Below are 26,046 nucleotides of genomic sequence, written 5' to 3' on the forward strand. Positions count from 1 at the left end.
GTAATTTCAGATAATCTACATAGCGTGCAATTGTCTGAATTGCACAAATACACAAAAAGTGCAACTTTAACAGGAATCTTGCATTGGCTTAATCACAAATTTTTCTTGGTGGTCTATTCACTTGCGAATCGCTATATCCTATTGTTCTGCAAGAGACTGCTGTCCAGCTTCACCTCAACCCTTTATCCCATCCAGAGCTTTTTCCACCTGATAAGTATTACTCAATGGGGACTCCAGCACTGCACTTCCAGTTCCCTCGACGACTTTGTTAGTTTTAGCCTTTAGAGTTATCACCTTCTCATTGTCTTACTCCAACAATATTTGTATGTGCGAAAGAAGAAATCTTGACTAGGACCATACGCAGGCATCAATCTGACCTTGTAAACCGACAGATCAGTCACTAGAGGTGTCAAAAGCCCTGGTCAGAACTGTGAAGGTCACTTTAAAATTACTTGCTATTTTTCAAGAACCTACAGGCTTTCAAGACATTTTTATTCATTGCCTTAGTTTTTAACTCCATGTCCAATGTTCACCATTTGTTTTACTTTTCTTATGACATATTTCTCTTTGTTATTCAAACTTTCTGCGGCCTTAAGTTTAATATTGTTGTTTGAATGATGCATTGCACGTAAGATCGTGGTAAACTGTAAAATTAGGCTCCATAAATATTATTTTCTCAAAAGACAGGACAAGCCAACCTTTTTAGATCTTTTTCTCCACTTACAAATGCTGCCTTTATAGGTGCAAAGGGATTTATTGGATCTAATTAAAGTGAGCTGAGATTAGAGATAGGCACAATACTTTCATCACTTTCACTATACGTTTCTCTGAGGCCTTATGAACTAGGACGTTCGGCACAGTGTCCAGTGGAAGCAATTCCATTAAAGACTCCATTTCACAGCGAAGAATTATCTAAAATATGTATCATGGGTTGAGCCACAGCGGAGTCTTTCCTAAATTGAATACATCGGATTGAAATGTTTTTTTCAATTCTCTGTACTGAATTTTATTAGCAAGTTTGGATAACTTGGTTTGATGTGGAGCCCGCAACTTGTTTTAAAAGGGAAATACTTACTCGGAAAATGTCTTAGCAACAGCAGCTCTGCTATGGAGCATTCTTGTGAAGAGGCTGTACGTGAAGCATGCCCCCTCTTTCATGCCGTCCAGTGTTCCGGAAATATTTCATGATGTTGTCATTACCTCTACTTATATATTTGCCAAGTTCCATAAACTCATCAATGCAAAAGTGAAAACGGCACTGTTTCCAGGTTTATTCCTCAGGGTGTTTGTTTGATTGGGACTGGGCTTTTTCGGGTGATATTATGAGAATTGGCTCAATCCAACTTTTATTTTTTTTTAAGCAATCTTGACTCCTGGCCATGGCGTCTCTGTTCCAAGTTCTCTTGGCCTCTTTTCAATATACTTCAATTCACCACAATCTCTCGGGTTTTATGCTCTCCCCACACCCAACTTACGACCTTTAATTCTCATTCGTGAACCACAGAATGTAGCCATAACAATGCTGTACCAGAGGAAATTGTAATTTCCAGTTGGCAAAATAATGGCGACGCGGATTCATTTTGCAGCGAACCTCATCTGGAAGCATTCTTCAGAAAAGTGAGGAGGACTTTCCTCTGGGATCGTATTTTCTTCGAAATTATTTTAGAGGCTAGCAAGTGGCGTGGCATCTTATAAAGTGCAATGGTGAGAAGTGTGCATGGAGTCTTGTGCATGCACAGGTGAGTAGACGCTGAAATACTGTATCCTCCCAATAATTTGAAGTACTCCAATGTGCTGCCAACGAGAACAACTTCATGCTGTATCAATCTGCTTTTTTTGTATGTGATTTATATCCAATACTACATGAAGGGCTATATGTACTACGGCTTTGCGCCAGGGCGAAATAAAGCGATTTAAGTTAACGCAAAACGAGACAAGGCTAAACAAATGAACACAACATATCTGCTAGAAAATGTGTTTTCCACTGGGAAGGTTGCTTTCATAGCTTCAACACCACTTTGTGTCGCTTTCTGTCTTTTCATCAGGAAGTGCTAATATGGGTGGATCAGTACCCTCCTATAAGCTTTAATTCAAATCCCAATCTACAAAAATAGTTTAGGCATTTGCAGATAAAATTACATCGTCTTGAAGCAGGTGTAAACAGGGGGCAATGTGTCCATTCTTCTCAAAATCAAACACAGTGCACATGTAGTGCAGTGCACAGCACACATTCAACCTGTTGGAAAATTTTGCTGTTCATGCAGGGAGATATATACTGGAAGGGTAACTTTCCAGTTCAGTTCCTGCACTAAACAGATTAAACTGGCCTCTGCAAAATGTTGAAACAGTCATTTCAAGCTTTGGAAAATGGGTTGGTAGCAGTGTACCATTCCTCACGTACTCCAATGAAATCAGGAAACTTTGGCCAAGTTTCTAATTTTGCCCGACTGTAGACATTGCAAAAATCTGGTCACCCTTAGTATATGACAAGTACACGTCTAGGATGTCTATTAGAGGGTCAGATGTGATCAATAAAATCCCACATCGTGGTAGTCAGAATTGATCAGGTTAAATAATTATTGCCTATTTTGAGTTGACGGAACATGCAGATTTGGATCATCACCTTACCGTACTCGCTATATCTCTGGTACGTTTGACCTGCCGAAATGTACGCAAGGTGTGATAAGTGTTGCAAGACTTCCAATTCCAATATACTTCATAACAGAATCAGAATTTATCAGGGTTTGATATTAGCTAGGGCACCAGTATCAAGGCCAAGGACTGAAATGAGGTGTCATAAGTAACCATAAATAACTCTTAACAATCCAAAGCTCTGAAACCTTCCGTTAACATTCATATCACTATATCTATATCATTATAACACTCCATGCTCCTCACCCAGTCAAAATCTATGTTTCCAATATTGCTTCCCCTTCTTGCCCCTGTGATCTGTGAGCTTTCTGTAAGGTGTGGTGGTATGTTATTTGTGCTAAAGTGGCAGCTGTCTGCTTCAGGGTCGAATGCCACCCCACCTGTAATTGCAACACAATAAGCGGTGGAGGAATTACTAAGTTGTGCATGTTATGTGACTCCATTGGCCCAACGTTGAATCTTCACCAGGCCAGCTACCACTCAGAAAGAGCTTGGCACCTCTCCTCTCCAGGCAGACCCAATGTTGCTTCTTCACAATGTGGCTGCTGCATATGGGGAGTCTTTGCACAGTTGGGTTAGTGCTTACCACTTGAGCAGCATCGGAGGCACGCTCCAGCATGGCGCACCGCCAAAACTGTATTTGCTTCAGGGCTATTTCAATGGATTGGCTCAACTACCCTTCGAGTCATGCTCCACAGCTTCAAACATTGGTAGCGGATGAATGACATTACAATGCATGCTTTTACCACACATGCCTTTACAACGCGGTTTTTATAACGCAAACCTTTACAACGCATAGCGCTTTGGGGTGCTCGATAGTGAATAGGTTTATTTACTATTCCACCTCCAGTCCCCGTGGACACTAGGGTAGGTGTTGGATAGTAAATTAAAATTATTCCCTATCCTAGAGCGCCCCCGAGCGCAATGCGTTGTAATGGTTTGCGTTGTAAAAGTTGTATCGTAAAGGCACTGCGTGGTAAAAGTTGCGATGTAAAGGATGTTTCCCATTGGTGGCTACTATGCAGATTTGGATAGGAGATACTGAGACATGGGTCGTGGTAACTTTTCTATTGTATTAACTAGTAATATACAGTTGAATGTCCTCCCTTCTGTAGCAGCTCCAAATTCAAAATGGCAGGGGGCACCCTGCTGTTTCAGATGTTCATATGCACTGCGACAACCTGATTCAAGATCTCTCCTGAGTATGTAGTGAACATGTATGAGCTTTTAGTATCAGGTAATGGCAGTGCTCACTTCAGTGCATGGATGTACACTGTTAGAAATTACCATATTTTGAGTGGTATCACCCCTAATTCATGCCTCTTTCTCTGAACCTATTTCTGCTGGTAATATGGCCCTGTGGAATGTATCCCTGCAAACCAGCAATAATGTGTATGTGCTCTCTTCGCTCAACATGTTAGAATTGGCAAACCCCTAATTAGCACAATAGATGTACTTCTATGTCCCTAGCATATGATACCGTCTGTACCCAGGGCCTGTAAATTAAGTGATTCTAGTTTGCAGCAGAATTCATTCTACAATCCACTTCAGTGCAACTCCAAAACATGTCTCTAGGGGAGCAACTGCAGCCTGGAGGTGCAGATTTAAACTGCCTTTTTGACCTGACAAAATAAAACTTTTGTGAAACCTAAACTTTCCTTTTTAATACTTATAAGTCACTAGAAAGGTAGTGCCTAAATGTTCATCGTGTATGGTGCATGGTATTTAATGTTTAACACATCGTTGCAGAGCAAAACCTCCATAGTAATTTTTTACTGTGCCCAGGCTGGCTCTCCCATAGGAAGACCCTGGATTATACTTTCACAACCTGTTGCGTAAAGTGAGTCTTTGGCTCAGCTCTACAAGGTTAGTTTTCGCACCCTTGGGAAACATGAGTGAACTTAGTTCTAGGCACCAACACTTGAATGTGAAATACAGATTTTTGTAGTCCAGCAGAACCCTACCCAATAAAAAGTGCTGTCAATGCTTTTGGGTAACTAACAATGAGCAGTTGTAATCCAAACAATCATTCATTAGTGATTTACACCCTCAAGAGTACTAGAACCAGAATATGAGAGGATGTGGTCTAACGGCTAGAGCAGTCTACCTCAAAGCTGAGGAACCGGGTTCGAATCTCGGCAGGGGAGCTCAACATCATGTGAGTCTGGGCAAATAACTTGATCTCTTTGTGGCTAAAAAAATTAATGTGCATGTCTGTAACGCAACTGGTGCTCATGTAAAGCACTCTGATACCTTTGGTCGAGTTCGAGTTATATAAAACATGAAGAAAAATAATTAGATTTATTTTAAAATAGTCATTTTTGATTTGCCAGGATCTAGTGCACGCAATAATGGGAACATCACAGACGATATTAAGTATCTAAGGTTATTAATAATAATGTAAAGAGTAAAGAAATCATAACATCACATTTTATAGCCCTATACTATATTTAAGCACTAAGCTACTTATAGATGATGAATAAATAATAAGCCTGAGTTTCAGAGGTGGAGCGTATCTGGAAAATATGATTTGCTGTTTGTTTAGAATAGCTTGCTAACTATTTCAAACTCAAAGTCAAGGAGATTGTGTCTATGTGAGAGCACAATCTTGGCACCAGTTAGGCAGAATGCAATGCTTCGCAGAGCCTAGGAGAGGCTTCTTCAGTCAATATGGATTCTTATGCTGTGCTCATCTGGATCTGCTATCTGCAATCTGTAACCTGGATGAAGTTTCTCTCTCCTGACAAGTGGTAAAGTGGCAGCCATTTTATGCTGTATCTTATCTAAGATGACATTTCCATCATCACCTTAGGAATGTCTTGACAAAATCATATACATCAGTAGATGTACTAATAACGTAAAAATAAGTCAATACAGACTATGTTGTTTGGGTAACAGTTGTTATTTGACTTTGAAAAAGGAACCTGTCCCAGACTGATGTTGCACTGGGTGTTTTTGCCTATGTCATTGATGGGATGATATGGCACATTTAGAGGTCAAAAGGATGTGACATATTTACAGTTTCTCAGTAAGATAAAGGCCACCATGTTTTAGACCTAGGAAGTTCAAGACTTGCTTTGCTGGGCAGGCCTATGACAAGATCAAGCCTTGACCTACACAAAATAGGGTCTGCATTTATGTGTTCAAGAACCTAAAAGTGAAATAAAGAAGCCTAAAAGCAAGTGATTAAAATAGATAACATAATAGAATTATGGAGGGGAACAGTCATAAGATTTATAACATTCCTGGAATCATTTCTAAATTCAGCAATGACTACATAGATATTGACTGTGTTTTTGATTGATCTTGCTTATCACAATTTCACTACATAATCATTACACATTTACAGAATAAAAGCACTTGTCAAAAACATGCATGTGATTAAACAGTAATTCATCACTTGTTACATGTTCAATAGCGCATGTATTGACATTGAAATTAAAAAGGGGTGTCTGCATTGGAAGACATGATCTTTACAACAAACTTATAATACTTAGTTTCAATTTGGGGCCAGCTAGAGGAATGATTCAAGGGCTAATTTGAATAGTAATTTAAACTCCAATTTAATGAAAAAGTCAGATTTCATATTACGATTTTGGAAATTACACTTTTAGAAATTTAGCGTTTTCCTGCCTAATGTCAAAAGGGTCTTCCTGCCAGTGTACAGTGTCACATCACTGCTGATGGCTCCCCAATTGTGAAATTTGAATTGCTCCCAGACAATGGACAGAGGGTTAGGGTGTGGGGATGTGTTTTCTTCCTTGAGCAAGATGGCCTAGGGGCTGGACCTAGCCTCTTCCTCGTTTCAAGGAATACCTACCATGTCACTGGCAGATGTAATTCACACATAGAATTGACTACTACTTCTCTTCCTAGTCACCTTGGCTCCAAACTCAGTAAGAGAGGAAGTTGCCCCGAATTGGTTTGCAGTAACCACAAGGGACGGGTTGCCCATTATCATAGCCACACCTCTGGGTGGGGACAGGGAGCTCTAACCAGGGAAAGATAGGTACACGTTGCATTTAGATAAAGAAGGATGCTGTTGAATAGTGTGAGGTAAAACACATAGGAGGTGCTGCAAAAGTTGGTAGGGACACCTTTGGGAACGTATACCCTATTGGTTAGGGACTGGCCAGGATTTTTCCGCACACACAAGCTGGCAATGGGCATAAATGTGGCATTCCCAGTATTCACCTCAGAACACTCCTGGACCTGTGAACAATCAGAAGGATTGCCCCGCTGTCTGAAGAACCTAACGGAAGGCTGGATGTGCTTGCCTTGAACCAAAGGCCTGAGAAGTGACTTCCAGGATCTGTTGGCTAACCTCCTGCCTGAGTTACAGAGGTCAAAAAGCTTCCAGAGTGTCTTTCCCTACTACTGCCCAGTTGACCAGTAGGAGGACCTGCCATTGACCCTGCTGCTGGATTCTGTAGGAGTACTCCCTAAGTGGTCTCCCCTAGGTCCTGGACACTTGGCTGGTGTTAGAGTGGACTCCTCCCGTTCTCAAACAGCAATAAGTGGGATGTAGAAACCTTCTGCCAACTTTCTGCTGAAAAAACTGAGCCTAGGATCATCATTAAAGCTGCTGTCAGACAGCCTCAGCTTGCTGATTTGTGCAGCTGAATGAAACCTAACATCCAGAAAGGTTTCTAAGTCTGAACGTATAGGGCTTTATCGGGACTGATGCTGAGCAGCATTCAATTGATGTGAAAGCATTCCAGGGCACAGACTTCGGATTTTGCTTGCCTTTGTCAATGACTGCACTGGGACCCTACTTGTCAGCAGCCTGTCGCTGTCAAGCCCCACTTTGTATCCAGCACGCAGCTTGGCCCACCAATGACTCATCACAAGCACCTTTTCTCCATAAATGTTTCTAAGTTAGTAGCAAACTTTCCACCAGGATGAACCTGGGCCTTGTATCCGGGCCATAAACCATTGCGCTCAGCCTTAACTTCTGACTATGACCCAGTCTAGCTTGACCAGGATTATATCTTATAAGGCAAATATAGCCTTCTTTTGAAGCGAAAAAGGGAATTTGAAGAGTTGTGTACTATTGCAGCTTCTTTGAGAAATAGGCATTGTGAACAGGGATCCTTCATCAGGGAACAGACTAGACAGGGTACCGAAATTTCTAACCCTAATGCAAAGCTAATTTGTTGGGTATCCGATTGTAGCATTGTAGATTTAGTTGACAATGTAAGATGTTAAAGTGAGTGATTAGCAGATTTTTGTTTTCAGATGTCTACCTCTCTCAAGTACCTAACGTTGCTAAAAAGCTGATGTGACAAAATGGTAGCACTGTAGGGGCAAAAGTGATGAGAATTAAGAAGTTAACAGGCAGTTATTGTTTGGATGCAAAATAATCCAGGAAGTAGGGCCATTAAGGGTGATAGGAGACCTTGGCTGTGGACCCCCATACCGGATCACTAAATACTGTAAGGATCTCCTCGCAGAGCCCTACACCAACTGTCGCCATCACAATTCCACCGGCGGCTTCTGATGATTCTCCAAGTGCAAAGATCCAGACGTATGTGTTTCTGGTTTATGCCAGGAGAGCCACTCCTTAGCTCTTACACAAGTCCAAACACAGCCCCACCTCTTCTAATCAAAGTGTCATCAAAATGAAAATATTATTTGAGGACTACTTTGTAACTGTGAGAGTAAGCAGCAAGATACATCACAAACGTATGGTTCCAAACCTCACAGGACAATTTATATCTCATCAAAAGAGCTGTGGACTCGGAGGCACACCAGACCTTTTTGAGCTTCAGGAATTTTCAGGTTCTTTTCCCAGCATGAAGGTAAACTCATGCTATTATTTAGCAGAGAGCAGTAAATATGGAAGCTGATCCATTAAGCAAAGTATGCACGAGCAAACAGCACAGTTTTATTAACATGTGCACCATTTCATTTATTTTCATGAATAAGGGAAAAACATGATTTTCCTATATTGAATATGTGGTGTGTGCAAGGAGAGGACTGTTTCTCAGTTCCTTCACAGCTGTCATGAGTGCGATTTAAAGCTAGTCCTTGCTTGTCAGCCAACTGTAGTACAGAAATGGGCACCTACACTTTCACTTTCCCATTGTAGGTCTAGCTTGCAAACCCCATTGTATTTGTATCGATATGTATGTATATAGAACACACCTGTCTGTGAAGAAACGAAGCCCAGTAAATTTGATGAGAGGTTGAGATTCAATCATAGATCGTGTACATCAAGTGGGGATTACACAAATACATTTTACATATATTTAGGCCGAGGAAGATTAAGGGATTTGTCCAGAATTACATGATGTTGGGTCCAGGGCCGACCAAAGGAGTCAAAGGCAACATCTCAATCTGCTAGCCCACTGTTTGCTGGGGCTGAAGGAAAAACCATGGCTGACTGAAATGCATCTTCTTGATATTGAGTCACTCGAAATGTTGCTTCTTTATTCAATAAAAATAATAATAATACGAATGATGATGATGAGAATAATAATAATAGCATAAATGTAAAGCAGTGTTGTGATAATGGTTTTGTGCTCTTGCTCCTCTGGTAGAATGATGTGTTATTTCTCAGCTGGGCATTGAGGCTTTCGGTGCACACCTGCAATGTTCTGTTTTTGCAATCATCATATTTTTCGCATGGATAAGTCCACACATTTGCTTGAGTGGGCTTGCAGGCTCGATGCAGTGACACACCTCGCAGTGCCCGCCTGCTCCCCAGCCAAGCAGAACAAAGACCCCTACTGTGCTGGCCACGCCCCTTCAATTACATGTGATTGATGTTTGCTCTTCCTGTAGGAACTTTCCCAGCAGCAAGACGCGGATATACTGGAGAAAATGGAAGGAGTCCAGTGATGTACTTTCAGCCCACATGAGGCGAAAGGTCATTAGTAATAATTACAAAGGCAGCGACATACCTCATTGCCAATTGACCCAATGAGGCGGGAGCCTCTGTAGTTCCGGCAGGCTGCATTCAAGGAAGAGAATAGCGACTGATTGGCATCTTATTTGCATTGTAAGGAAAGCGATTTGTCATTTTCAGTGCTAGTGGACATTCTATCTAGGATGGAAGGACTAACCAATCACTGCAAGACTGCACTCTACATTGTACTATTAACTTGGATTACAGTGTCGGGGATAAGGATGTCAACAGAGATCTGTACATTCAGGGTACATTCCTGTTTAGATACATACCTAAAGTAGCCACCACCTGCAAAGAAAAACCTGCGTCTCTCTGAGCAAATGTGCGAATGAGTAAATGAATGAATCAGTCCTTGCGCGAACGCTATTCAACCTGTTCCTTTTACATCATACTCCCATACTAAGTGCAGTCAACTCTCACCCATTCAGATTTGAGGGCTTTCAGCTTTTAAATATTTTGTATGTGGATAACCTAGTCCTGACTAGCAGAACCAAGGTTGGTCTGCAACGCTTTTCTGATGTAACCTTTGTCTACTCATTAAGTAATGGACTTACAATTAACAGAAAGAAAACAACAATATTGGCAGTCCAAGGTACTAGATCTCAAAAGCCCACGACCAAGAAAAATAAGGGTGGACAAAAAGCTTAAAATATCTCGCAGCCTATTTCAACGAAAATGGGAAGTATAGCGAACAGCTAGAAGAAATCAGAAAGAAGGTCAACGCTCTGGCCTTCGGCCTCAAGTCTCTTTAAACCAAATTGACAGGCCCAACGCTCACATCGATTCTGCAGGTATCCCAAGCAAAGGTCTTCCAACTTTGACATACAGAAATGAGGCTCTTAGGGGGCGGGACAGTGCAATACTGGACAAAATGACACTGAAAGTGTACTGGTCAATCTTCCAGCTATCCTCTCATTTATCTCCAGCTCAGATTAGGCTGGAGTTTGGCATTGTTAAACAGTCACTGGCCTGGTTGGCAGCCTTTACAATGTGTTGCCATAAACTAAAGCTGGCAACTGTAGACTCCCTGGGCCATTACATCTGGTCCGAATAGAAAGCAAAGCTTCCTGGCACAAATGTACCTGCTACAGGCCCTGGGTAATCTTGGTTTCATGAGGGCTTGGGACTTACCCGTAAGCCACCTAGAGTTTAAATACCTGGCTAAAGCAAGCACACAGTTGTCATTGCTTGAGGACAATGACTGCCTGTCTCAACGCAAACTTGGTTGCTGCCTTCACATAATTATACCAGGCTGAAACCACAGAGCTGCTTAAGTGAATTCTATAGTGATTAGATTAAGGTACAGTACCTGAAATACCGGCTTGGGGTGCTACCCATCCTAAAGATGGGAAGCTCAAGACACCTGTCGGCTATAGGTCCACAATGATATTATCCATATACTCTGTTTGTGTACCTTGGTGGGAGCTCCTACGAAGAACAAGGAACGACCGAGGTATAAGGTCCTGCAGGGAGGCAGTGATGGCCTACTTTGAACAAACAGATTTCAGGTAGAAGTGTGCAGGTGTGAAATTCTTCCAGAGATTTAGGAAAAAGGTCTAGGCCAGGGTTCCAGCAGACGCAGGGGAGGGGGTTATACCAGATTACATATAGCATTATGGTGTGTCTCATGAATCCTGTGCAAGACTCTGTAGAAGAGCTATGTGATAAAGAAGGCCTTCTACAAAGTCTAGTAAAGTTAGTACTATATACTTTAGATAGACTCTGAGGTATTGTCAGACACACAAGATAGTTGAGGTGCTACACAGAGTTGCAAGGTACTGGAAAGGATCGAGAAGTAAATGGCTGTATGCCAGTGTGGAAATTGGGAATGTCAGAGAGTATCAGCATGAATACAATATGGGAATAGAAGTAGTATTATTATTTTGCACAACGACAATTAGCTGGGAGTAGAAGAGCAAAAGAAGCAGGAAAAATTATGAGAGCAGTAAAGGCACATGGGAGCACACCTGATTTTAATGATTCAAAAAATAAATTGTGACGAAAATCCAAAATTTGCAATTTCACAAACTGATCATATACAAATGCAAGCAGCTAAACAATACAAATCCGAAAAAATTAGCCCAAAATGAATGCACACAAAAGCAATAAAAAAGCAAATATGATGTGGAAATATTGTCTCCACGTTTGCTTTAAAAACATATAGGGCCACATGCATCAAGCATTTTTGCCGGTCGCTAAGGGGCCAATTCTGCAAATCGGCCCATTTGCGACCAGTAAAATGCCTCTTCAGATGTATCAAAGTTCCCCGCTGATTTCCGAGAGCAGCTGTGGCCGCCTGATTTTCTACTGCCCCGCTAAAAATCTGGGAGTGTGGTTCAATGAGAGTCACTCCTTTTCGACACACATTAAGAAACTGGTCGGCTGCTGCTTCGGCCTTCTTAAGACTCTTAGGAACTTTTTCCCACTCCTCCCGCAGGCGGCAAGAGAAACTGTCACGTGCGCTTTGATTCTGTCATGATTGGATTATGCCAATGCCCTCTATGCTGGCACCCCTGGCTACCTGCTCAAAAAGTTGCAGGTGGTTCAGAATACGGCGGCCAGATTGTTATTGGGCATTTCGGCGAGGAACAGTGTGACTCTCCAATTGTGCTCTCTTCATTGGCTGCCGGTGGTGGACAGGGTCAAGTTTAAATCTTTGGTTCTGGCCCATCGTTCTCTCCATGGTTATGGCCCCCTTTATCTTCAGAGGCGCTTCTCTTTTTATGTTTCTTTGCGAGCCCTCCGATCCATGTCCCTTCGTTTGTTCGGGTCCCAGGCTTCAAGTTTCAGAGGCTAGGGGGCAGCTCTTTTGTGGTGAAGGCTAGTGTGGCCTGGAAGGCCCTCCCCCTTGCCTTGCGGTCCATTCAGGACCCAGGTATGTTTAAAAGGACACAAAAGACTACCTACAATTTGGTTTGTGCTGCTGAACTCTGCCTTTTGTGAGTTCTACCCTTGCATGAGGTGCCCTTCCAAGCTCTGGGCCTAAGGACCCTACGCACTGAGACTGCACCGCTTGCTCGTAGGTTCAGCGTGAGCTGCCTCATAATTGTGTCCATGCACAGTCTGCAGTGGCGGCCACCACATACTAAAAGTGGTGAGGGGAGGGAGTACGCGGGAGAGTGGGAAGAGGTGCGGTGAGGGGAACTATAATATAAAAAAAATTAAGTTAAACTTACCTGCTGCCCCCCACCTCCCACGACGCACCTCAGTGCTGGGACTTCCTTGTCCCAGCAGACATTGTGACTACATTACGGACACCCTGTCCAATCCCCTGCTCTGCAGTGCAGTGCATTGATTAGCCTGAGCGGGCTGGAAAGATGCTTTGCTCACATAAGGTAGTCTGTGGGGTTTCTTTAACCCGGCTGCATTGAAACCAAAGTGTGCATGTGTGTTTTGGTCCGCCGGAGACAGCCGGCCAGACATATATGCCCACCTAGGAAGTGAACATAGCTCTCCTTCTTCACCTCCCATGGCCCGGGCTCCCCTCCCCGTACACGCTGGCTGAGCCTGCGGCCTTAAAAAGAAAACGATAATGACATATTGTTTTATTTTTTTGCTGATGGCTCTGTGCCAGTGGAGTGATGCTTCACCGCCACTGCTGAGGAGCCGTCCCTGCCTGTCTGTCATCCGTGACACCCTGCCGATGCTTTGCACCCGCAGGATCATCGCTAGCAATGCTCTACTTTCTCCTAGCGACCCTCTCCCCCACGAACAGGGCACTTCGTTCAGCTTTAGAAGGAAATGTATCCAATCCGTGCTTCACCGAGGTTGGCCTGAACTATGGATTTGCCCCTGTCTAGCGCAATCTAAAGTAACCGTTTAGCGCTATTGACTTCTAAGAAATGTTTTCAGTTTATTCTTTGAAAATTCATAACTCTGGTTCTAGTAATTGGATTTTTTGTCGTTTAATTTTTGTTTTATTCAAACAAATATAATCTATATTTTAAACCAATATGGAGTCTTTTTGTGGAGTATTCATTGTGTTACTGTGTGTGTGTGTGTGTTGCACAATTACTTTATACGTTGCCTTTTCAGATAAGTCTAACTGCTCTGTCTCTGTGTCAAGCTACCGGAGGGTGAGCATAGGTTATCTTATTGCATATCTAGGTTACCCTGACTAGAGTTGTGGTTCCTGCCTGACCTGGGTGGATACCTCATCCAACAAGGAATGCCATTACTTACACCTCCAAAGTAGTAAATGTTTCCTCCATGACTACTAGAAGAGCACAAAACCACCGAGAAATCTGGAGCTTTATTAAAGCCTGTCACTATTCTATATAATAGCAACAAACTGCTCAATCCTCAATACTCTTTAAAGTAACTTGGTATGCAAGCAGAATTCTACAACACATTAGGTATAAGATGAATTGGCATTCCTTTGATCTCTTCATATTAATACTGTTAATAACCACATACACCAGAATGCCACTTAAAAGCATAAGTGGCTAAAGTCACACAATTGACCATAAGTGGGAGAAGGAGGATTTGTATAAAGAGTATACGAAGACATTATGTTTGTACATAGCAGATGAAACAAAGATTCAAGTGGGTGAATCTGCAAATTTCGCTTGTTCGTTTGTCTTCAAAATCTGAAGGAATTGCATTAAGGCATGCCATTAGACCTTGTTGCTTATCTTCAATAATATCAAAACCAATAAAGACAGATCTTTACACCACATGTGATCATAATTCACAGCACACATCGAAGCATAAGAAATGTTACCTAAGATATTTGAATAAATATCCAAATTAATAACAAAAAACATCCCGGCAATGACAAAATGAGGGTCTCGTGTAATACACATACAGCAATGTACCTCTTTTGCCCAATACTGTTCAAATTGTTTTTCCCTTATGGTCAATAAGCCATGGGTACTTGAGCAGCAATACTCATACCCAGCCAGATCACTACATCACTACATGCATCAAAGGTACTGTCAGTCTAACAGTGGTCCGTTATATTTTATAGAGTAGTCAAATCCATTGCTTCGATTGCTCAAGCTGTTCATTTCAGTACATTCTAGGATAGGAGTTATAGTCAGCTGATAAGTGAGCATTGCTGTAATCATGGATCAGATATATCCCATAGGTAATTACTAAAACAGAGTCATTCAGAGTTGGCAGATATGATACATCAGTCAAAAAGTGGCAGATGCTCTGTCATTTAAAGGTGGGAGAAGCACCTGGTTTCCCCTCACTCAAGACTCAGCACCACCAGCAGAATCCTTGGACTGATGGTCAGTCAGCTATGGCCCTGTTGGGCAATGTAAGTTATAACCTCTGCCCTATTAAGGACAATCTTTGCACCATTCATTATTGCTGATCTGTACAGCTAGGAAAAAAGTGGTGGTCCGAAACAAGAAACAACAGAAATGACCAAATACGATGGAAAAAACTCCAGAACATCTGGACATTTTTTTTTCCTCCTGCTTTCCACAAGTTAACCCCCTATTTGGGGGTTTGCATTCGTACAACAAAACAAACGCAAAACCATGCGTGGCGGCTGGCCGGCGTTCATACAGAAGCATTTTCAGTAAACTGGTCGCCCCTGTGATATCCTTACAAGCAGCTTGCCACATTCTAAAGAGCCTCTTAACATTCAACATACATAATGTTCGATCAACTAGTGCTAGGTTGTTTTTACTCAATCAATAGAGGTGTGTGTAAAAATGAAATCGCTTACCTGATTGGTAGCGATGGGTCTCCCGCGTCCCACCAGTCTTTGGGTGGACTAATGTACATGCACCACAATTCCCAGCTGTAACCATGAGCAGAATTCTCATAACGCTGCACTTCGAACGTGTCCTGCTTAATATTGTCAATTGAAGGAAGAATTACCCTTTTATAATCTTGTTGAATCCGAGAAAGAACTGGCTCAGCCCTGCATAAAAAGAGAAAAAGAACAGGTAAGAACATTTTCATTATGATGTATTTCGTGAATATCCAACTTATGACACATTTCGAAGTATCGGGGCATTCTCAGTCTGAACAAACACAATTATTTGGTTCATTTAAACATATTTTAAACAGTTCTGACCCATCACCCTTGTCACTTCTGAGTTATGTGAAAAACCAAACCGAAAATTAGAAGCTGGAGAGACAATAAATCTGAAGGAAAAAATGGAAAGAAAAGTGGGTTAAAGTTCGTGTGGATATTGAAAGGTTTTTATATCAACATTCTTCAGCCTTTGCAAGAATTCTTCTAGTTAACCACAGCACATATCAGTTCAGCCTCCAAGAATTTTCTGAATAGAAGACATATCACAGTTGCCTTCAGCTCAGATCCAGGAGGTGAGGATGTTCAAATGATTTGGGGAATCAATTCCTACAAAATCCTGGGGCCTCATTTATGAAAGCCTTGCGCCACCGATGCGTCACTTTTTCCCATGTTAAAAGTGACGCACCGGCGGCGCAAGGCCTTCATAAATAAGGCCCCTGACATTTAGGGGCCTGATGTACGACCCTTCCAATTTGTGTATCAGACTCTGTTTGCGATTCCTAATTGGGTCACAAATTGCTTGCCTCATTAATATTCATGAGGCAGTTACAAGTTGTGACCCCATTGTGAATGGTTAGCACACCCAGTGATGGTGCCCTGCTGGGGTCAACAAACCACCATGTCGGTGACTGCTTTTTAAAAAAACCTTTTTTTTCCCCCTCAAAGCAAACTGGGATGCATTTAAAAAAGCAAAATCAAACGTTACTGTTTAATTTTTTTAAGAGTAGGCAGAAAGTGGTCCGTGGGAGCACTGCTTGCACTTAGAAAATATTTTCAATGCCCGTCACAAAGGAGTAGGGGTCCCCTGGAAACCCTTACCCATTCCCGAGTGGCTTACCACCGCTTTGAAACGAGTGGTAAACTGCAAGTAATTTGCGGCCGCGAAACAATCTTACATTGAAGTGTAAGTCACTATTAGGAAAGGACGCACTATGTACACCCCTTCATAATAGCGAGTCAAAAACCCTATTTTGTGAGTTGGTAATAGGTTAACAACTCACAAAATGAGGTTTGTAAAGACCTATTTTATGGTCATAAATGGGCTGATTTCTTGCCTGCGTCCACAAAAAACTGTCGTACATCTGGCCCTTAAACTTCTAAAACTTAGCAAAAGTGTAGTGAAAAGTATGCCTGGTCTAAATGCACTATAAGCTATATTTTCTCTTTTGAACTATCCAAAATAGAGACCAGGAGTCATGACAAAAAAGATATAGCAATGAAATTGCGTTTAGTATCCCAAATGAAAACAAATATTTGCTATGGGTACATCAAAGTGTTGTAAATGAAGGTGCAGACATAATTGTCTATTACATGATGCATAAAAATACAAGATGAGCAACATTTTCCAGAATTCAAAAGTTGCATGTTAAATAAAAATGTTTGTAGGTGGCATCAATTGAGTTGATGGTGTAACAATTTTAATAGTCATTGCAAACAGTATTGTAAAGAAGGAATCTTGGGTATTGAACAGTCTTCAGATCTCCTGATATAGGAAAGGTGAGAAAGTGAAATACTACTAGGGGTGAATGGTAGTCTACCACAAGAAATAAAGTTCCTAATTGCTTAGGTCCATGCAACGGGTTTCAGTAATTTAAACCTGAGCTAACCCCTAGTAGCTATGGCACAAAGAAGATAGGCTTAACTTAAAGAAAACCTATAAAGCATTCAGAAGTACAAAATAAGTTAAAAAGCAAAAACCACACATACTAAAAACCTCAACTCCAATTTATAAAATGAAATAAAAACTTAAACAACAGAATTACACCAAATCAACATAAATCCAATATGGAAAACTGGAGGCGTGAATTGTGTAAAAAGTTAAGAGCAAACATCGCCTACGAGAACAAAGCACCAACTGTGGTCAATTGTCACAGTAGACTGGTACCTAAGCATAATTTGAGGCTTACTGCGACGGGGCCCTGGTGGGGTACTACTAGGCCCCACTAGGACCTGAAAGTAGGAACTTTGAAAAAAATCTCAGCACCAAACCAGAAAAGCTTTTTTTTCTGAAGGAAGAACTCTTCTGTATGGAGGATAAACCTGAAATGCAATCCAACTTTGTGGAATTGCTAGTCATATTCTTTTCACAGTTGGTCACCTTGACGCTTAGGATCAAAAAGTTTCGAAAAAGTTCCCACTTGTTAGCTGGTATTCTGCACAGGAATGTCCTCTTCCACTGGTTTATGTTCCTGGAGCTACATAGGGGATCGGCCTTATGATCCTTGGAGGTCTTTCTGTCCTTGGATATCAAGTAGAAGGGGGTCAGCCTCCTCAGGGCATTAACATAGGCCACAAATGCCAAGTGCAGCAGGTTTAGTTTACCTGATATTCTTTTGCAGGTCCATAAGTGTTCTGAGGAAGGCTGGTTGAGGGTCCAGGGTTGTAGTGTTTAGCAGCCTCTGGGTAGGGGCCACTCTCAGACACTTCTAGTTCTTATTTTACCAAGGAAGTAAAAGTTCCCAGGACATGACCTACCCTCTTTTGTATTAGGTCTTGTTTGCTTTATTGACAACAGATTCAAAAAGGGGGGTGGTGATGGACAGAGTATCTGAATTAAGCAGAACACTCCTACCAAGTCAAAAGATCAGGGCTTGATCCATCACCGTTTTTTAGCTCACTGCACCATCCCAGTTCAGAACCTGGCTACATGCAAATTAGTCTGACCCTGGCCCAGTGCATCATGGGAACAGGGTAGACCAAACTACCAAGCCAATTCTTTACTGGAAAGGAAACAAGCTTCCGGGGACCGGTTTCTGGCATTACAGCCGTCTTCGGCCCGGCTTGCTGTCCATCACCACCCCCTTTTTGTAATTATTGACAACAGGGCAACAATGAAATGAATTCTCAAGATGGGAAGGTATTCAGCCACACTAAACGTGGGCTTTTTAGGCTGGGGTTGTGAGTTGGGAGTGTACAATGATACTCCGAGTGTCCTCATACATCTAACACTAAAATCCAGTGTGAAGAAGACACTATTTTGCTCATTGCCTTTTCTTTGTCTTTGCTTTTGTTTTGGCTTTGAGTTGTGGTTTTGCAGCGTGAGAACTAAAAGTATATTAGCCCACGCTGGTATACACTTCTGAAATAATTTTAGCAAGCTCCTGTTCATGATCTTAAACAGGAACAGGTGTTAGCCACTGGCACACTGGCAAAACTGCAGCTTTTCCTTAAGTGTTCCTAAGATGTATCAAGAAACTGTGTCAATATTTTCTATCAATTTCATTACAAAACCAAGAGCCAAAGGAGCTCTGCGCTTGTTCAGTATTTGTTTTAACACCTCCATTCAAATGAGAGTGTGCAATGTGTAGTAGTATAGATACCTACAAAGATTGTTCCCATCTAGTAGACTCTTCCATAAGTGGTACCAGTCCAAGGGGAACATACATAGTATTCTATGCTTATCCTGGTGTGTTGAATGAGGATAGAATCCTTCTAACTGGTAATTTTTGTGAGCGATCCAAAATGGAATCTTGTTTCACTTTGTAGTTACTCATCCCGTAATATCATAAATAGACTGCGGACTAATTGTCAGCACTGCAGGATGTGCTTATTGTGCAGGGCCAGAAACAAATGTTCTAGTCACAATCATTTTGTACATGAAAATGCTGAAGTTACCTATTAATCACTACTAACTAATTTTGTAAATGTCTTAACTCTGCGGCTGACAGAATTGCTGTGTCAGGATAAGCTGAATACCCGGCTAATACAGGTCAGGAAGCCCTTTCGTTATTTGAGGGACCTATTCTAAAATTCTGATTTATATGTAGCAGTTGTCCACCAAACTATGGGGGGTCATTATGATGGCGGATTTTCCGCATACTCCGGGCCGGCAGAAGCCACCGCCGGCCCGGAGTATGCGGGAAATCGGCCGAGGAGGCCTGAAAGACCCACCGCCAAATCAGGATGGCTGGTGGGTCTCACAATCTGTCCGCCGCTTTTCCGCCGCGGTCGGAAGGCGACCACGGCGGAAAAGCACTAACATGGCTGGCGGTGTCTATCAGACACCGCCAGCCATATTAGGATGTAGGGAAAGTAATGCTTTTCCGCGGCGGCTTTTCCGCCGTGGAAAAGCATACAGACATTCACTTTGGGGGCCCGTTGCGGGCCCCCTGGGTGAAGGTTGCGTGGGGGGTGCACATGGGGGGTACCTATGGTACCCCCCTGCCTTTGCGTGCACGAAGCGGCAGGCACCGCGCGGTGCCTGCCGCTTTGTGCATGCAAATGCACAGCTTTCGTTTTTTTACATTGCGGCGGGTGCTGCTTCAAGCAGCACCCGCCGCAATGTAAAACATACAGGATGTGACCGCCAGGGTGGCGGTCACATCCTAATTGCCATGGAGGGACCGCCGCTGCCCATGCGGACGGTCCCTCCTACTCAGGGGTGGCGGACGGACGCAAGTCCGTCCGCCATCCTAATCGGCCCCCATGTTTGGTGTTCTTGATATCCTAACTCTGTGGTGGTTCCCAACAGGACTTCTAAGTTGCAACAGGGTTAATGATTAGCTAGTTTTGCAGTCGCTTTGCATATACAGGAATTTCACCTATTTGGATCTACAGCGTTAAACTTCACCCACAAGTCAAAAAAGTATGCAGCATGTGCATTTTCAAACAAAGTTACCCCACGTCCTGTGTAAGGAAATCCTCTAGCCAAGAGGTGTTGTATAATTGGTGCCCTGAAATCTATCGCTCTCTGAATAGGCTGCTGTGCCAGTACAGAACAGATTGGAAGTTTACATTTAAATACAAATTGTGAATAACCTTTTATTGGTCAAGTGTCTGACAATCTCTTTTGTTTAATTTATATTTTTATTGAGCAGAGCACCAAGGACAATAATCCAATAATCATTTTTTGATCAAAACATATTAATTACAATAAAACAGTACCTGACATTCCCAATAAATTGCATGATAACAAAGCACTAATAGACATTGTCAAATCTTTCAATTGATGTAATACAGCCATAAAAATATCTAGATTCAAATTAAAAGCAGATTCTAATCGCAACCTGGCCAGCAGTGCTCTCCCCATATACATTTCCAATGATGTTCTCTCCCCATCCTGCGAATAGCCATCTAGAATAAAATCCCTTAGGTTTCTAAAGTGCTAAAAGTACAACCAATGATCTGGCAACAATACAGTCTTAAATTTCGAGAGCAGCTAAGTATTTCCAGGTCACAGTAAACTTTGTAGTTGCCCCCACGTGCATTGAAAAAGCTTCTTCAAAGGTCCTGGTACGCTTCCTCTTATTTGACCATTTCTCATATGAAGGCGCTTCTGCCAATCTCCAATTTTGTAAAACTAAGGAGTGAACAACAAGGGTCGACATAGCTAAAAATGTCCCCTCTGAATTTGACAAATTAGCCCCCGGGCTCCTTATACTAAAGAGGGCCGCCTCCGATGTTGGATCAAGCGATTTCTGGAATGCCCGACTTATGGCTGCAAGGATCCTGGCCCAGAACACCTCTAGTTCGGTACAGGTGAAGAATATATTTCTCCATCCCCCTTCACCTTCAGCCAAACAACGAAAACATCTATTCTCCACCTCAAGATAGATCCTATTCAATGCCTTGGGGATAAAGTAAATCATCCAGCAGGACAAGAACACCATTCTTTTAAAATTGGTGGTTCTTAAAGCCCTACTACCTGTTAGGGATAAGGCCCGCCACTCCCGACTAGAAAAGGAACATTGGGTCTCCAGGGTTACTCTCTCCAAAAACTTCTCAACCAACGGTGACTCGTTTTGGGAGCGCAGCAGCCGGTACCAGTTTCCCACCCCTCTAAAATGTACACAAATAACGCAGTCGCCAATTTAGCTGGAGCACCACAAGATACAAGATTATATTTGTTCATAAAATGTACAATTTGTAAATATTCACAAAAGACAGGCTTGTTGCGATCACAACATCTACTCTGTACGTCTTGCCAGGTGATCACTCTTTCCTGAATAATAAAACGCCCCAATACTTCCAAGTTACAATCCTTCCAAGTCTTGAGATGACTGGAATGAAGATGAAGGCCCAAACTTTTACACACGCTAAGCTTCAATACGTGAAGTCCAGAAAAGCCACTTTGTTTGCAAAAAAACTGTAATTTACTTGAAATCTCCAGGAGAGTTTTATATCTAGTCTTTTTGGGGAGTTTTGAAGTTTTAAGAAATGTTAGCGTCTGCGAGCCAGCTTCTTGTATCATCCTGTCAAAAAAAAATTTATCTATCTGTACTGGACAATAAACATTATGTCAAATCCAAAATCGCTGCCTCATAATATGTGCGAATAAGAGGTAGTGCCAACCCGCCTAAATTTGTGTTAAGTTGTAACACTATGAGTCTGACTCTAGAAACCTTCTTGTACCATACAAACAACCTGATCGTAGATTCAAGCCCTTTAAAATAGCTGATATTAATCTTAATGGGTATCTTATTAAACCAAAGAATTTAAAGAGGCAGTATAGACATCTTAATAAGTGCAACACAACCTATCAAAGTAAATGGTAGACGTGACCAATTTTCCAATAATTTCTGAATTTTTCTACCTCTTGCCTCATAGTACAATTTAAATGGCTGCCCATATTGACCTGTAACAAAGATCCCCAGATACTGTACAGGATCTGATCTAAGAGCTGCTGTTTTAAATTTGCAGGGAGAAAATCCATACCGGTGTTCAACGATAACATCTCACTTTGGTTTTAATTGATTTTATAGCCCCCAATAAGTTCAAATTGGCTAAATTCGGCTAGGGTCCGATCCAAATTCTGCCTTTCGACGCTGAGATATAGAATAACGTCATCAGCGAACAACTTTAATCTTGACATACCCTGAATTGGGGGTTAGATATCTGTGTTAGCTTGGTTTTTAATGGCCAAGGGTTCTATAAAAAAACATAAATAACAAGGGCGAAAGCAGACACCCTTGTCTGGCCCCTCGATTGATATCTACTGACTCTACTTGGGTTGCATTAATTACGAACTGAGCCTGGGCCCCCTGATAGATGTTCCGAAGCATAGTTATAACTTGAAACCGAACACTAAACTTACTTGGGTTGTATAGCAGTTTGTTGGCCTTCAACCAATCAAGCAACACAACCGTGCAACAAGCAAATGTAGCCTTTGTTCTGGTGTAATCCCCTTTATACATGAGTAGGATTTGGGTATCATTAGCGTATGAGATGATCTTAATGTTAAAGGATTCAACCAAATATGCCAAAGGAGACTTGTAAATGTTAAATAGTGTGAGACTCCCCACTTCAACCTTTTTGCTACTGAGGCAAATGGCTACATCCAGACCACCTGTTGTCCTCTTTCAAGGAATGAGCCCAGCCAACTTAGGAGCCCATTAGGATCGCGGACGGACTTGAGTCCGTCCGCGACCCCTGAGGAGGAGGGAACGTCCGCATGGGCTGCGGCGTTCCCTCCTGTGCAATTAGGATGTGACCGCCACCCTGGCGGTCACATCCTCTATTTTTAACATTGTGGCGGGTGCAGCTTCAAGCTGCACCCGCCGCAATGGTAAAAAAGCACGCATTGCATTTACATGCAGAAAGCTGCAGGCACCGCACGGTGCCTGCCGCTGTCTGCATGTAAATGCAGGGGGGTACCATAGGTACCCCCCATGTGCACCCCCCAAACCCCCCTTCACCCTGGGGGCCCGCAACGGGCCCCCGAAGTGCACATCCATATGCTTTTCCACGGCAGAGAACCCGCCGCGGAAAAGCATATCTGATACGCAATCCTAATATGGCTGGAGGTGTCTGAGAGACACCGCCACCATATAAGAGCATTTCCGCCGCGGTTGTAAGCCGACCGCGGCGGAAAAGCGGCGGACATAAACCAAGACCCACCAGCCATCCTAATTTGGCGGTGGGTCTTTGGAGGCTCCGCGGCGGTTTTCCCGCATCCTCCGGGCCGGCGGTGGCTTCCGCCGGCCCGGAGGATGCGGGAAAACCGCAATCGTAATGTGCCCCTTAGTGCAGAACCTGTCACTAACAGATATTCTAACCTGCGTCGCAAGATGTTATGAGCTACTATATCAAATATAGAAATTAGCACCAAAAGGTGTAAGGTGGCAACTGTGTATATCCAGCTGTGCCCGACAGGGACAAAGTCACAAGTTCAGGCAGACCATGATGGAGTACGGACCGGCTACAGGGGCCCAGTTTGGCCCCCTGAATTGAGTACCTTAAATCGTGGTTTGCAGAGCATTGCACAGATCCCCATCGAAGATGTGTCATGCAGTTGAAGCGATGCGTCGGTTCCAAGATGCGGCAAGGCTGCGGTGTGAGGTACTATTGCATTGGCGTTGAGGATCCTGTCAGTGATGGCTTTGACTGCAAAGTCTCGAGTCAAGGATGCATTGCACAGTCAAAGCAATGCAGTGGGTTCAAGGAGCTGCAAGGATGAGATGCAGACTCCCTCGTTCAGGCTGTCTTTGACGTGGGATGCGAGGGACTGTGCCAAGGATGCATCACACATCAGCGGTTCCAAAGGAGATGCGGGCTCCAGCAGCAATGCAAGTCTTTACTAGAGGTCCAAACCATGTAGCAGCGGAGATGTGTTGGTTATGGTCTGGGTTGTGTCGTGCTGCAAAGGAGATGCCTTGGTTCTGTTGGTTCCACAGAGGCTCGCAAAGCACCTCAAGCCCACTTCCAATGGTCTGTGGTGGCACCCCTTGGCAGGGTAGTATCACAGATGGCAGAGTCCAGGTGTAGATACAAGGCTGTTGGAAGCACGGTATTGCCCTGAGGCTTCAGATCAAGAGACCAGCCAAGAAACCTTTGGAGTCACTCTGGGTTAAGGGTTCAAGAGATACAGGTCCCGTCCTTCTCATCCAGGCAGGAGGGCAGCAGGCAGCAAGTCAGGACAGGAAAGAAGAATTTAGCAGAGTGGCAGTATTTTAGCAGCACAACAGTTCTTCTTCCTGGCAGAGTATCCACAGGCCCAGAAGTGTATTGAAATGGTGGTGCCCGAAGTCTAGTATTTATACCCAGTTGTGCCTTTGGGGGAGAAGCTTCTAGAGGTTTGTCTTTGAAGTTCCCAGACATTCTGCCTTCCCTGTCCTGACTCCAGACTAACTACAAGGGGTATACATCCCTTTTTGTGGAGCAGGACAAAGCCTAAAGGCCTATCCAGGTGTAATTGGGGTTGTGTCCAGCTCCTATTTCCCATCATGCTAGTTATGGCCCATCCAGGCACACTTAAGCTCCCAATTGTGTGTGGTTGTCTAGGTGGAATATACAAAGCTCATCATCAGTCATCTGATCAGAGACAGCCTATAAGCACTAAATAGCTAAGGAAAGAAAACGCCAATGTTTTGAAAGTGGCATTTTCAGAATTGCTGTTTAAAATTCGACTTCACCGTAAGTTAGGATTTTAAATTGACGTTCCTGAGATACCAAACATTAACTTGTTATATCTTTCCATTTGGAAATTACACTTAGAAAATGTAATAAGGCAGGCAACTCTAACTTTATTCTATGGGAGACATAGGCCTTGCAGTAGTGACCAACAAACTTAAGTGTTTGTCACTATTGGGACATGTAAAACGTAAAAGTACATGTCTTGCTTATAAAATAAATTGCACCCTGCTCTCTGGGCTGTCTAGGGTCTACCCTAAGGGTGACATGTATGTATTACAAAGGAAGGTTTAGGCCTGGCAAATGGTTTATTTTGCCAGTTTGAAATGGCAGTTTAAAACTGCATACACATAGGTTGCAATGGCAGGTCTGAGACATGTATAAAGGGCTACTTAAGTGAGTGGTACAATCAGTGCAGCAGGCTAACTACAGGCCCTGGGCACATCCAGTGCCACTTTATTAGGGAACTGCAAATACATTAAATTTGGCAATGGGGTATAGCCAAAGTTACCATGTTTTAAGGAGAGAGCACAAACACTTTACCACTGGTTGCAGAATGCTAAAGCCATCAAATTGGAAATCAGAACAAAATAGAGGAAGAAGGCAAACATTTGGGGGCCAGCATGCCCTAAGGTTGACAAGTTTACCCCAATATATTAGAAGGTTTGCATACTTCCACTGTAGCGACAGTTGCCTTTGTTTAAAGGGTACTTTCCAATGACAACCTAGCCTGGACCATACACAGGCCACTGTAAATCATATATACCATTTATAATTTATTAAAAGAAATAAGCAGAGAAGGACCTGAAGTTGTTGTTAATGATTAATTGATTAATTCATGCTTTGTTCCAATTCTTACCAGCTTAATTAGGGTCTTGCTAAGAGTGGGACGTCTTGCAGTGAATGACACCCAGAGTTCCGCGTGATATCCAGGTGCTGGAAAAGGTGCCTCCAGAAAACGCGTAGGAAGTTCCCATAGTCCCTGTATTGCCCATGACAACGCTAACACAATTACCACATGGGGGCACTGGGAGGGGCACGGGAGAGTTCAAGGGGGGAGAGGAATGGGCTGCCACAGCAGCAACAAAAGTGGATGACCTGTTCAGTATGGGGGAGCTCCTCCCATTTGAGGAATTCC

The 26,046-nt window shown here is 42.9% G+C and overlaps 1 protein-coding gene across 1 annotated transcript in view; it reads right to left on the reverse strand.

The window, feature by feature from the left end:
- Nucleotides 1-26,046, reverse strand: part of GALNT17 (polypeptide N-acetylgalactosaminyltransferase 17) — a 1,757,718-nt gene that overhangs the window by 777,481 nt on the left and 954,191 nt on the right. Inside the window, exon 5 of the mRNA XM_078679403.1 lies at nt 15,246-15,443. Within this exon, the coding sequence (XP_078535529.1) occupies nt 15,246-15,443 (198 nt within the window). The remainder of the gene's footprint in view (nt 1-15,245; nt 15,444-26,046) is intronic.

This window comes from Lissotriton helveticus, chromosome 3_1 (assembly GCF_964261635.1).
Source record: "Lissotriton helveticus chromosome 3_1, aLisHel1.1, whole genome shotgun sequence".
Lineage (NCBI taxonomy): Eukaryota > Metazoa > Chordata > Amphibia > Caudata > Salamandridae > Lissotriton > Lissotriton helveticus.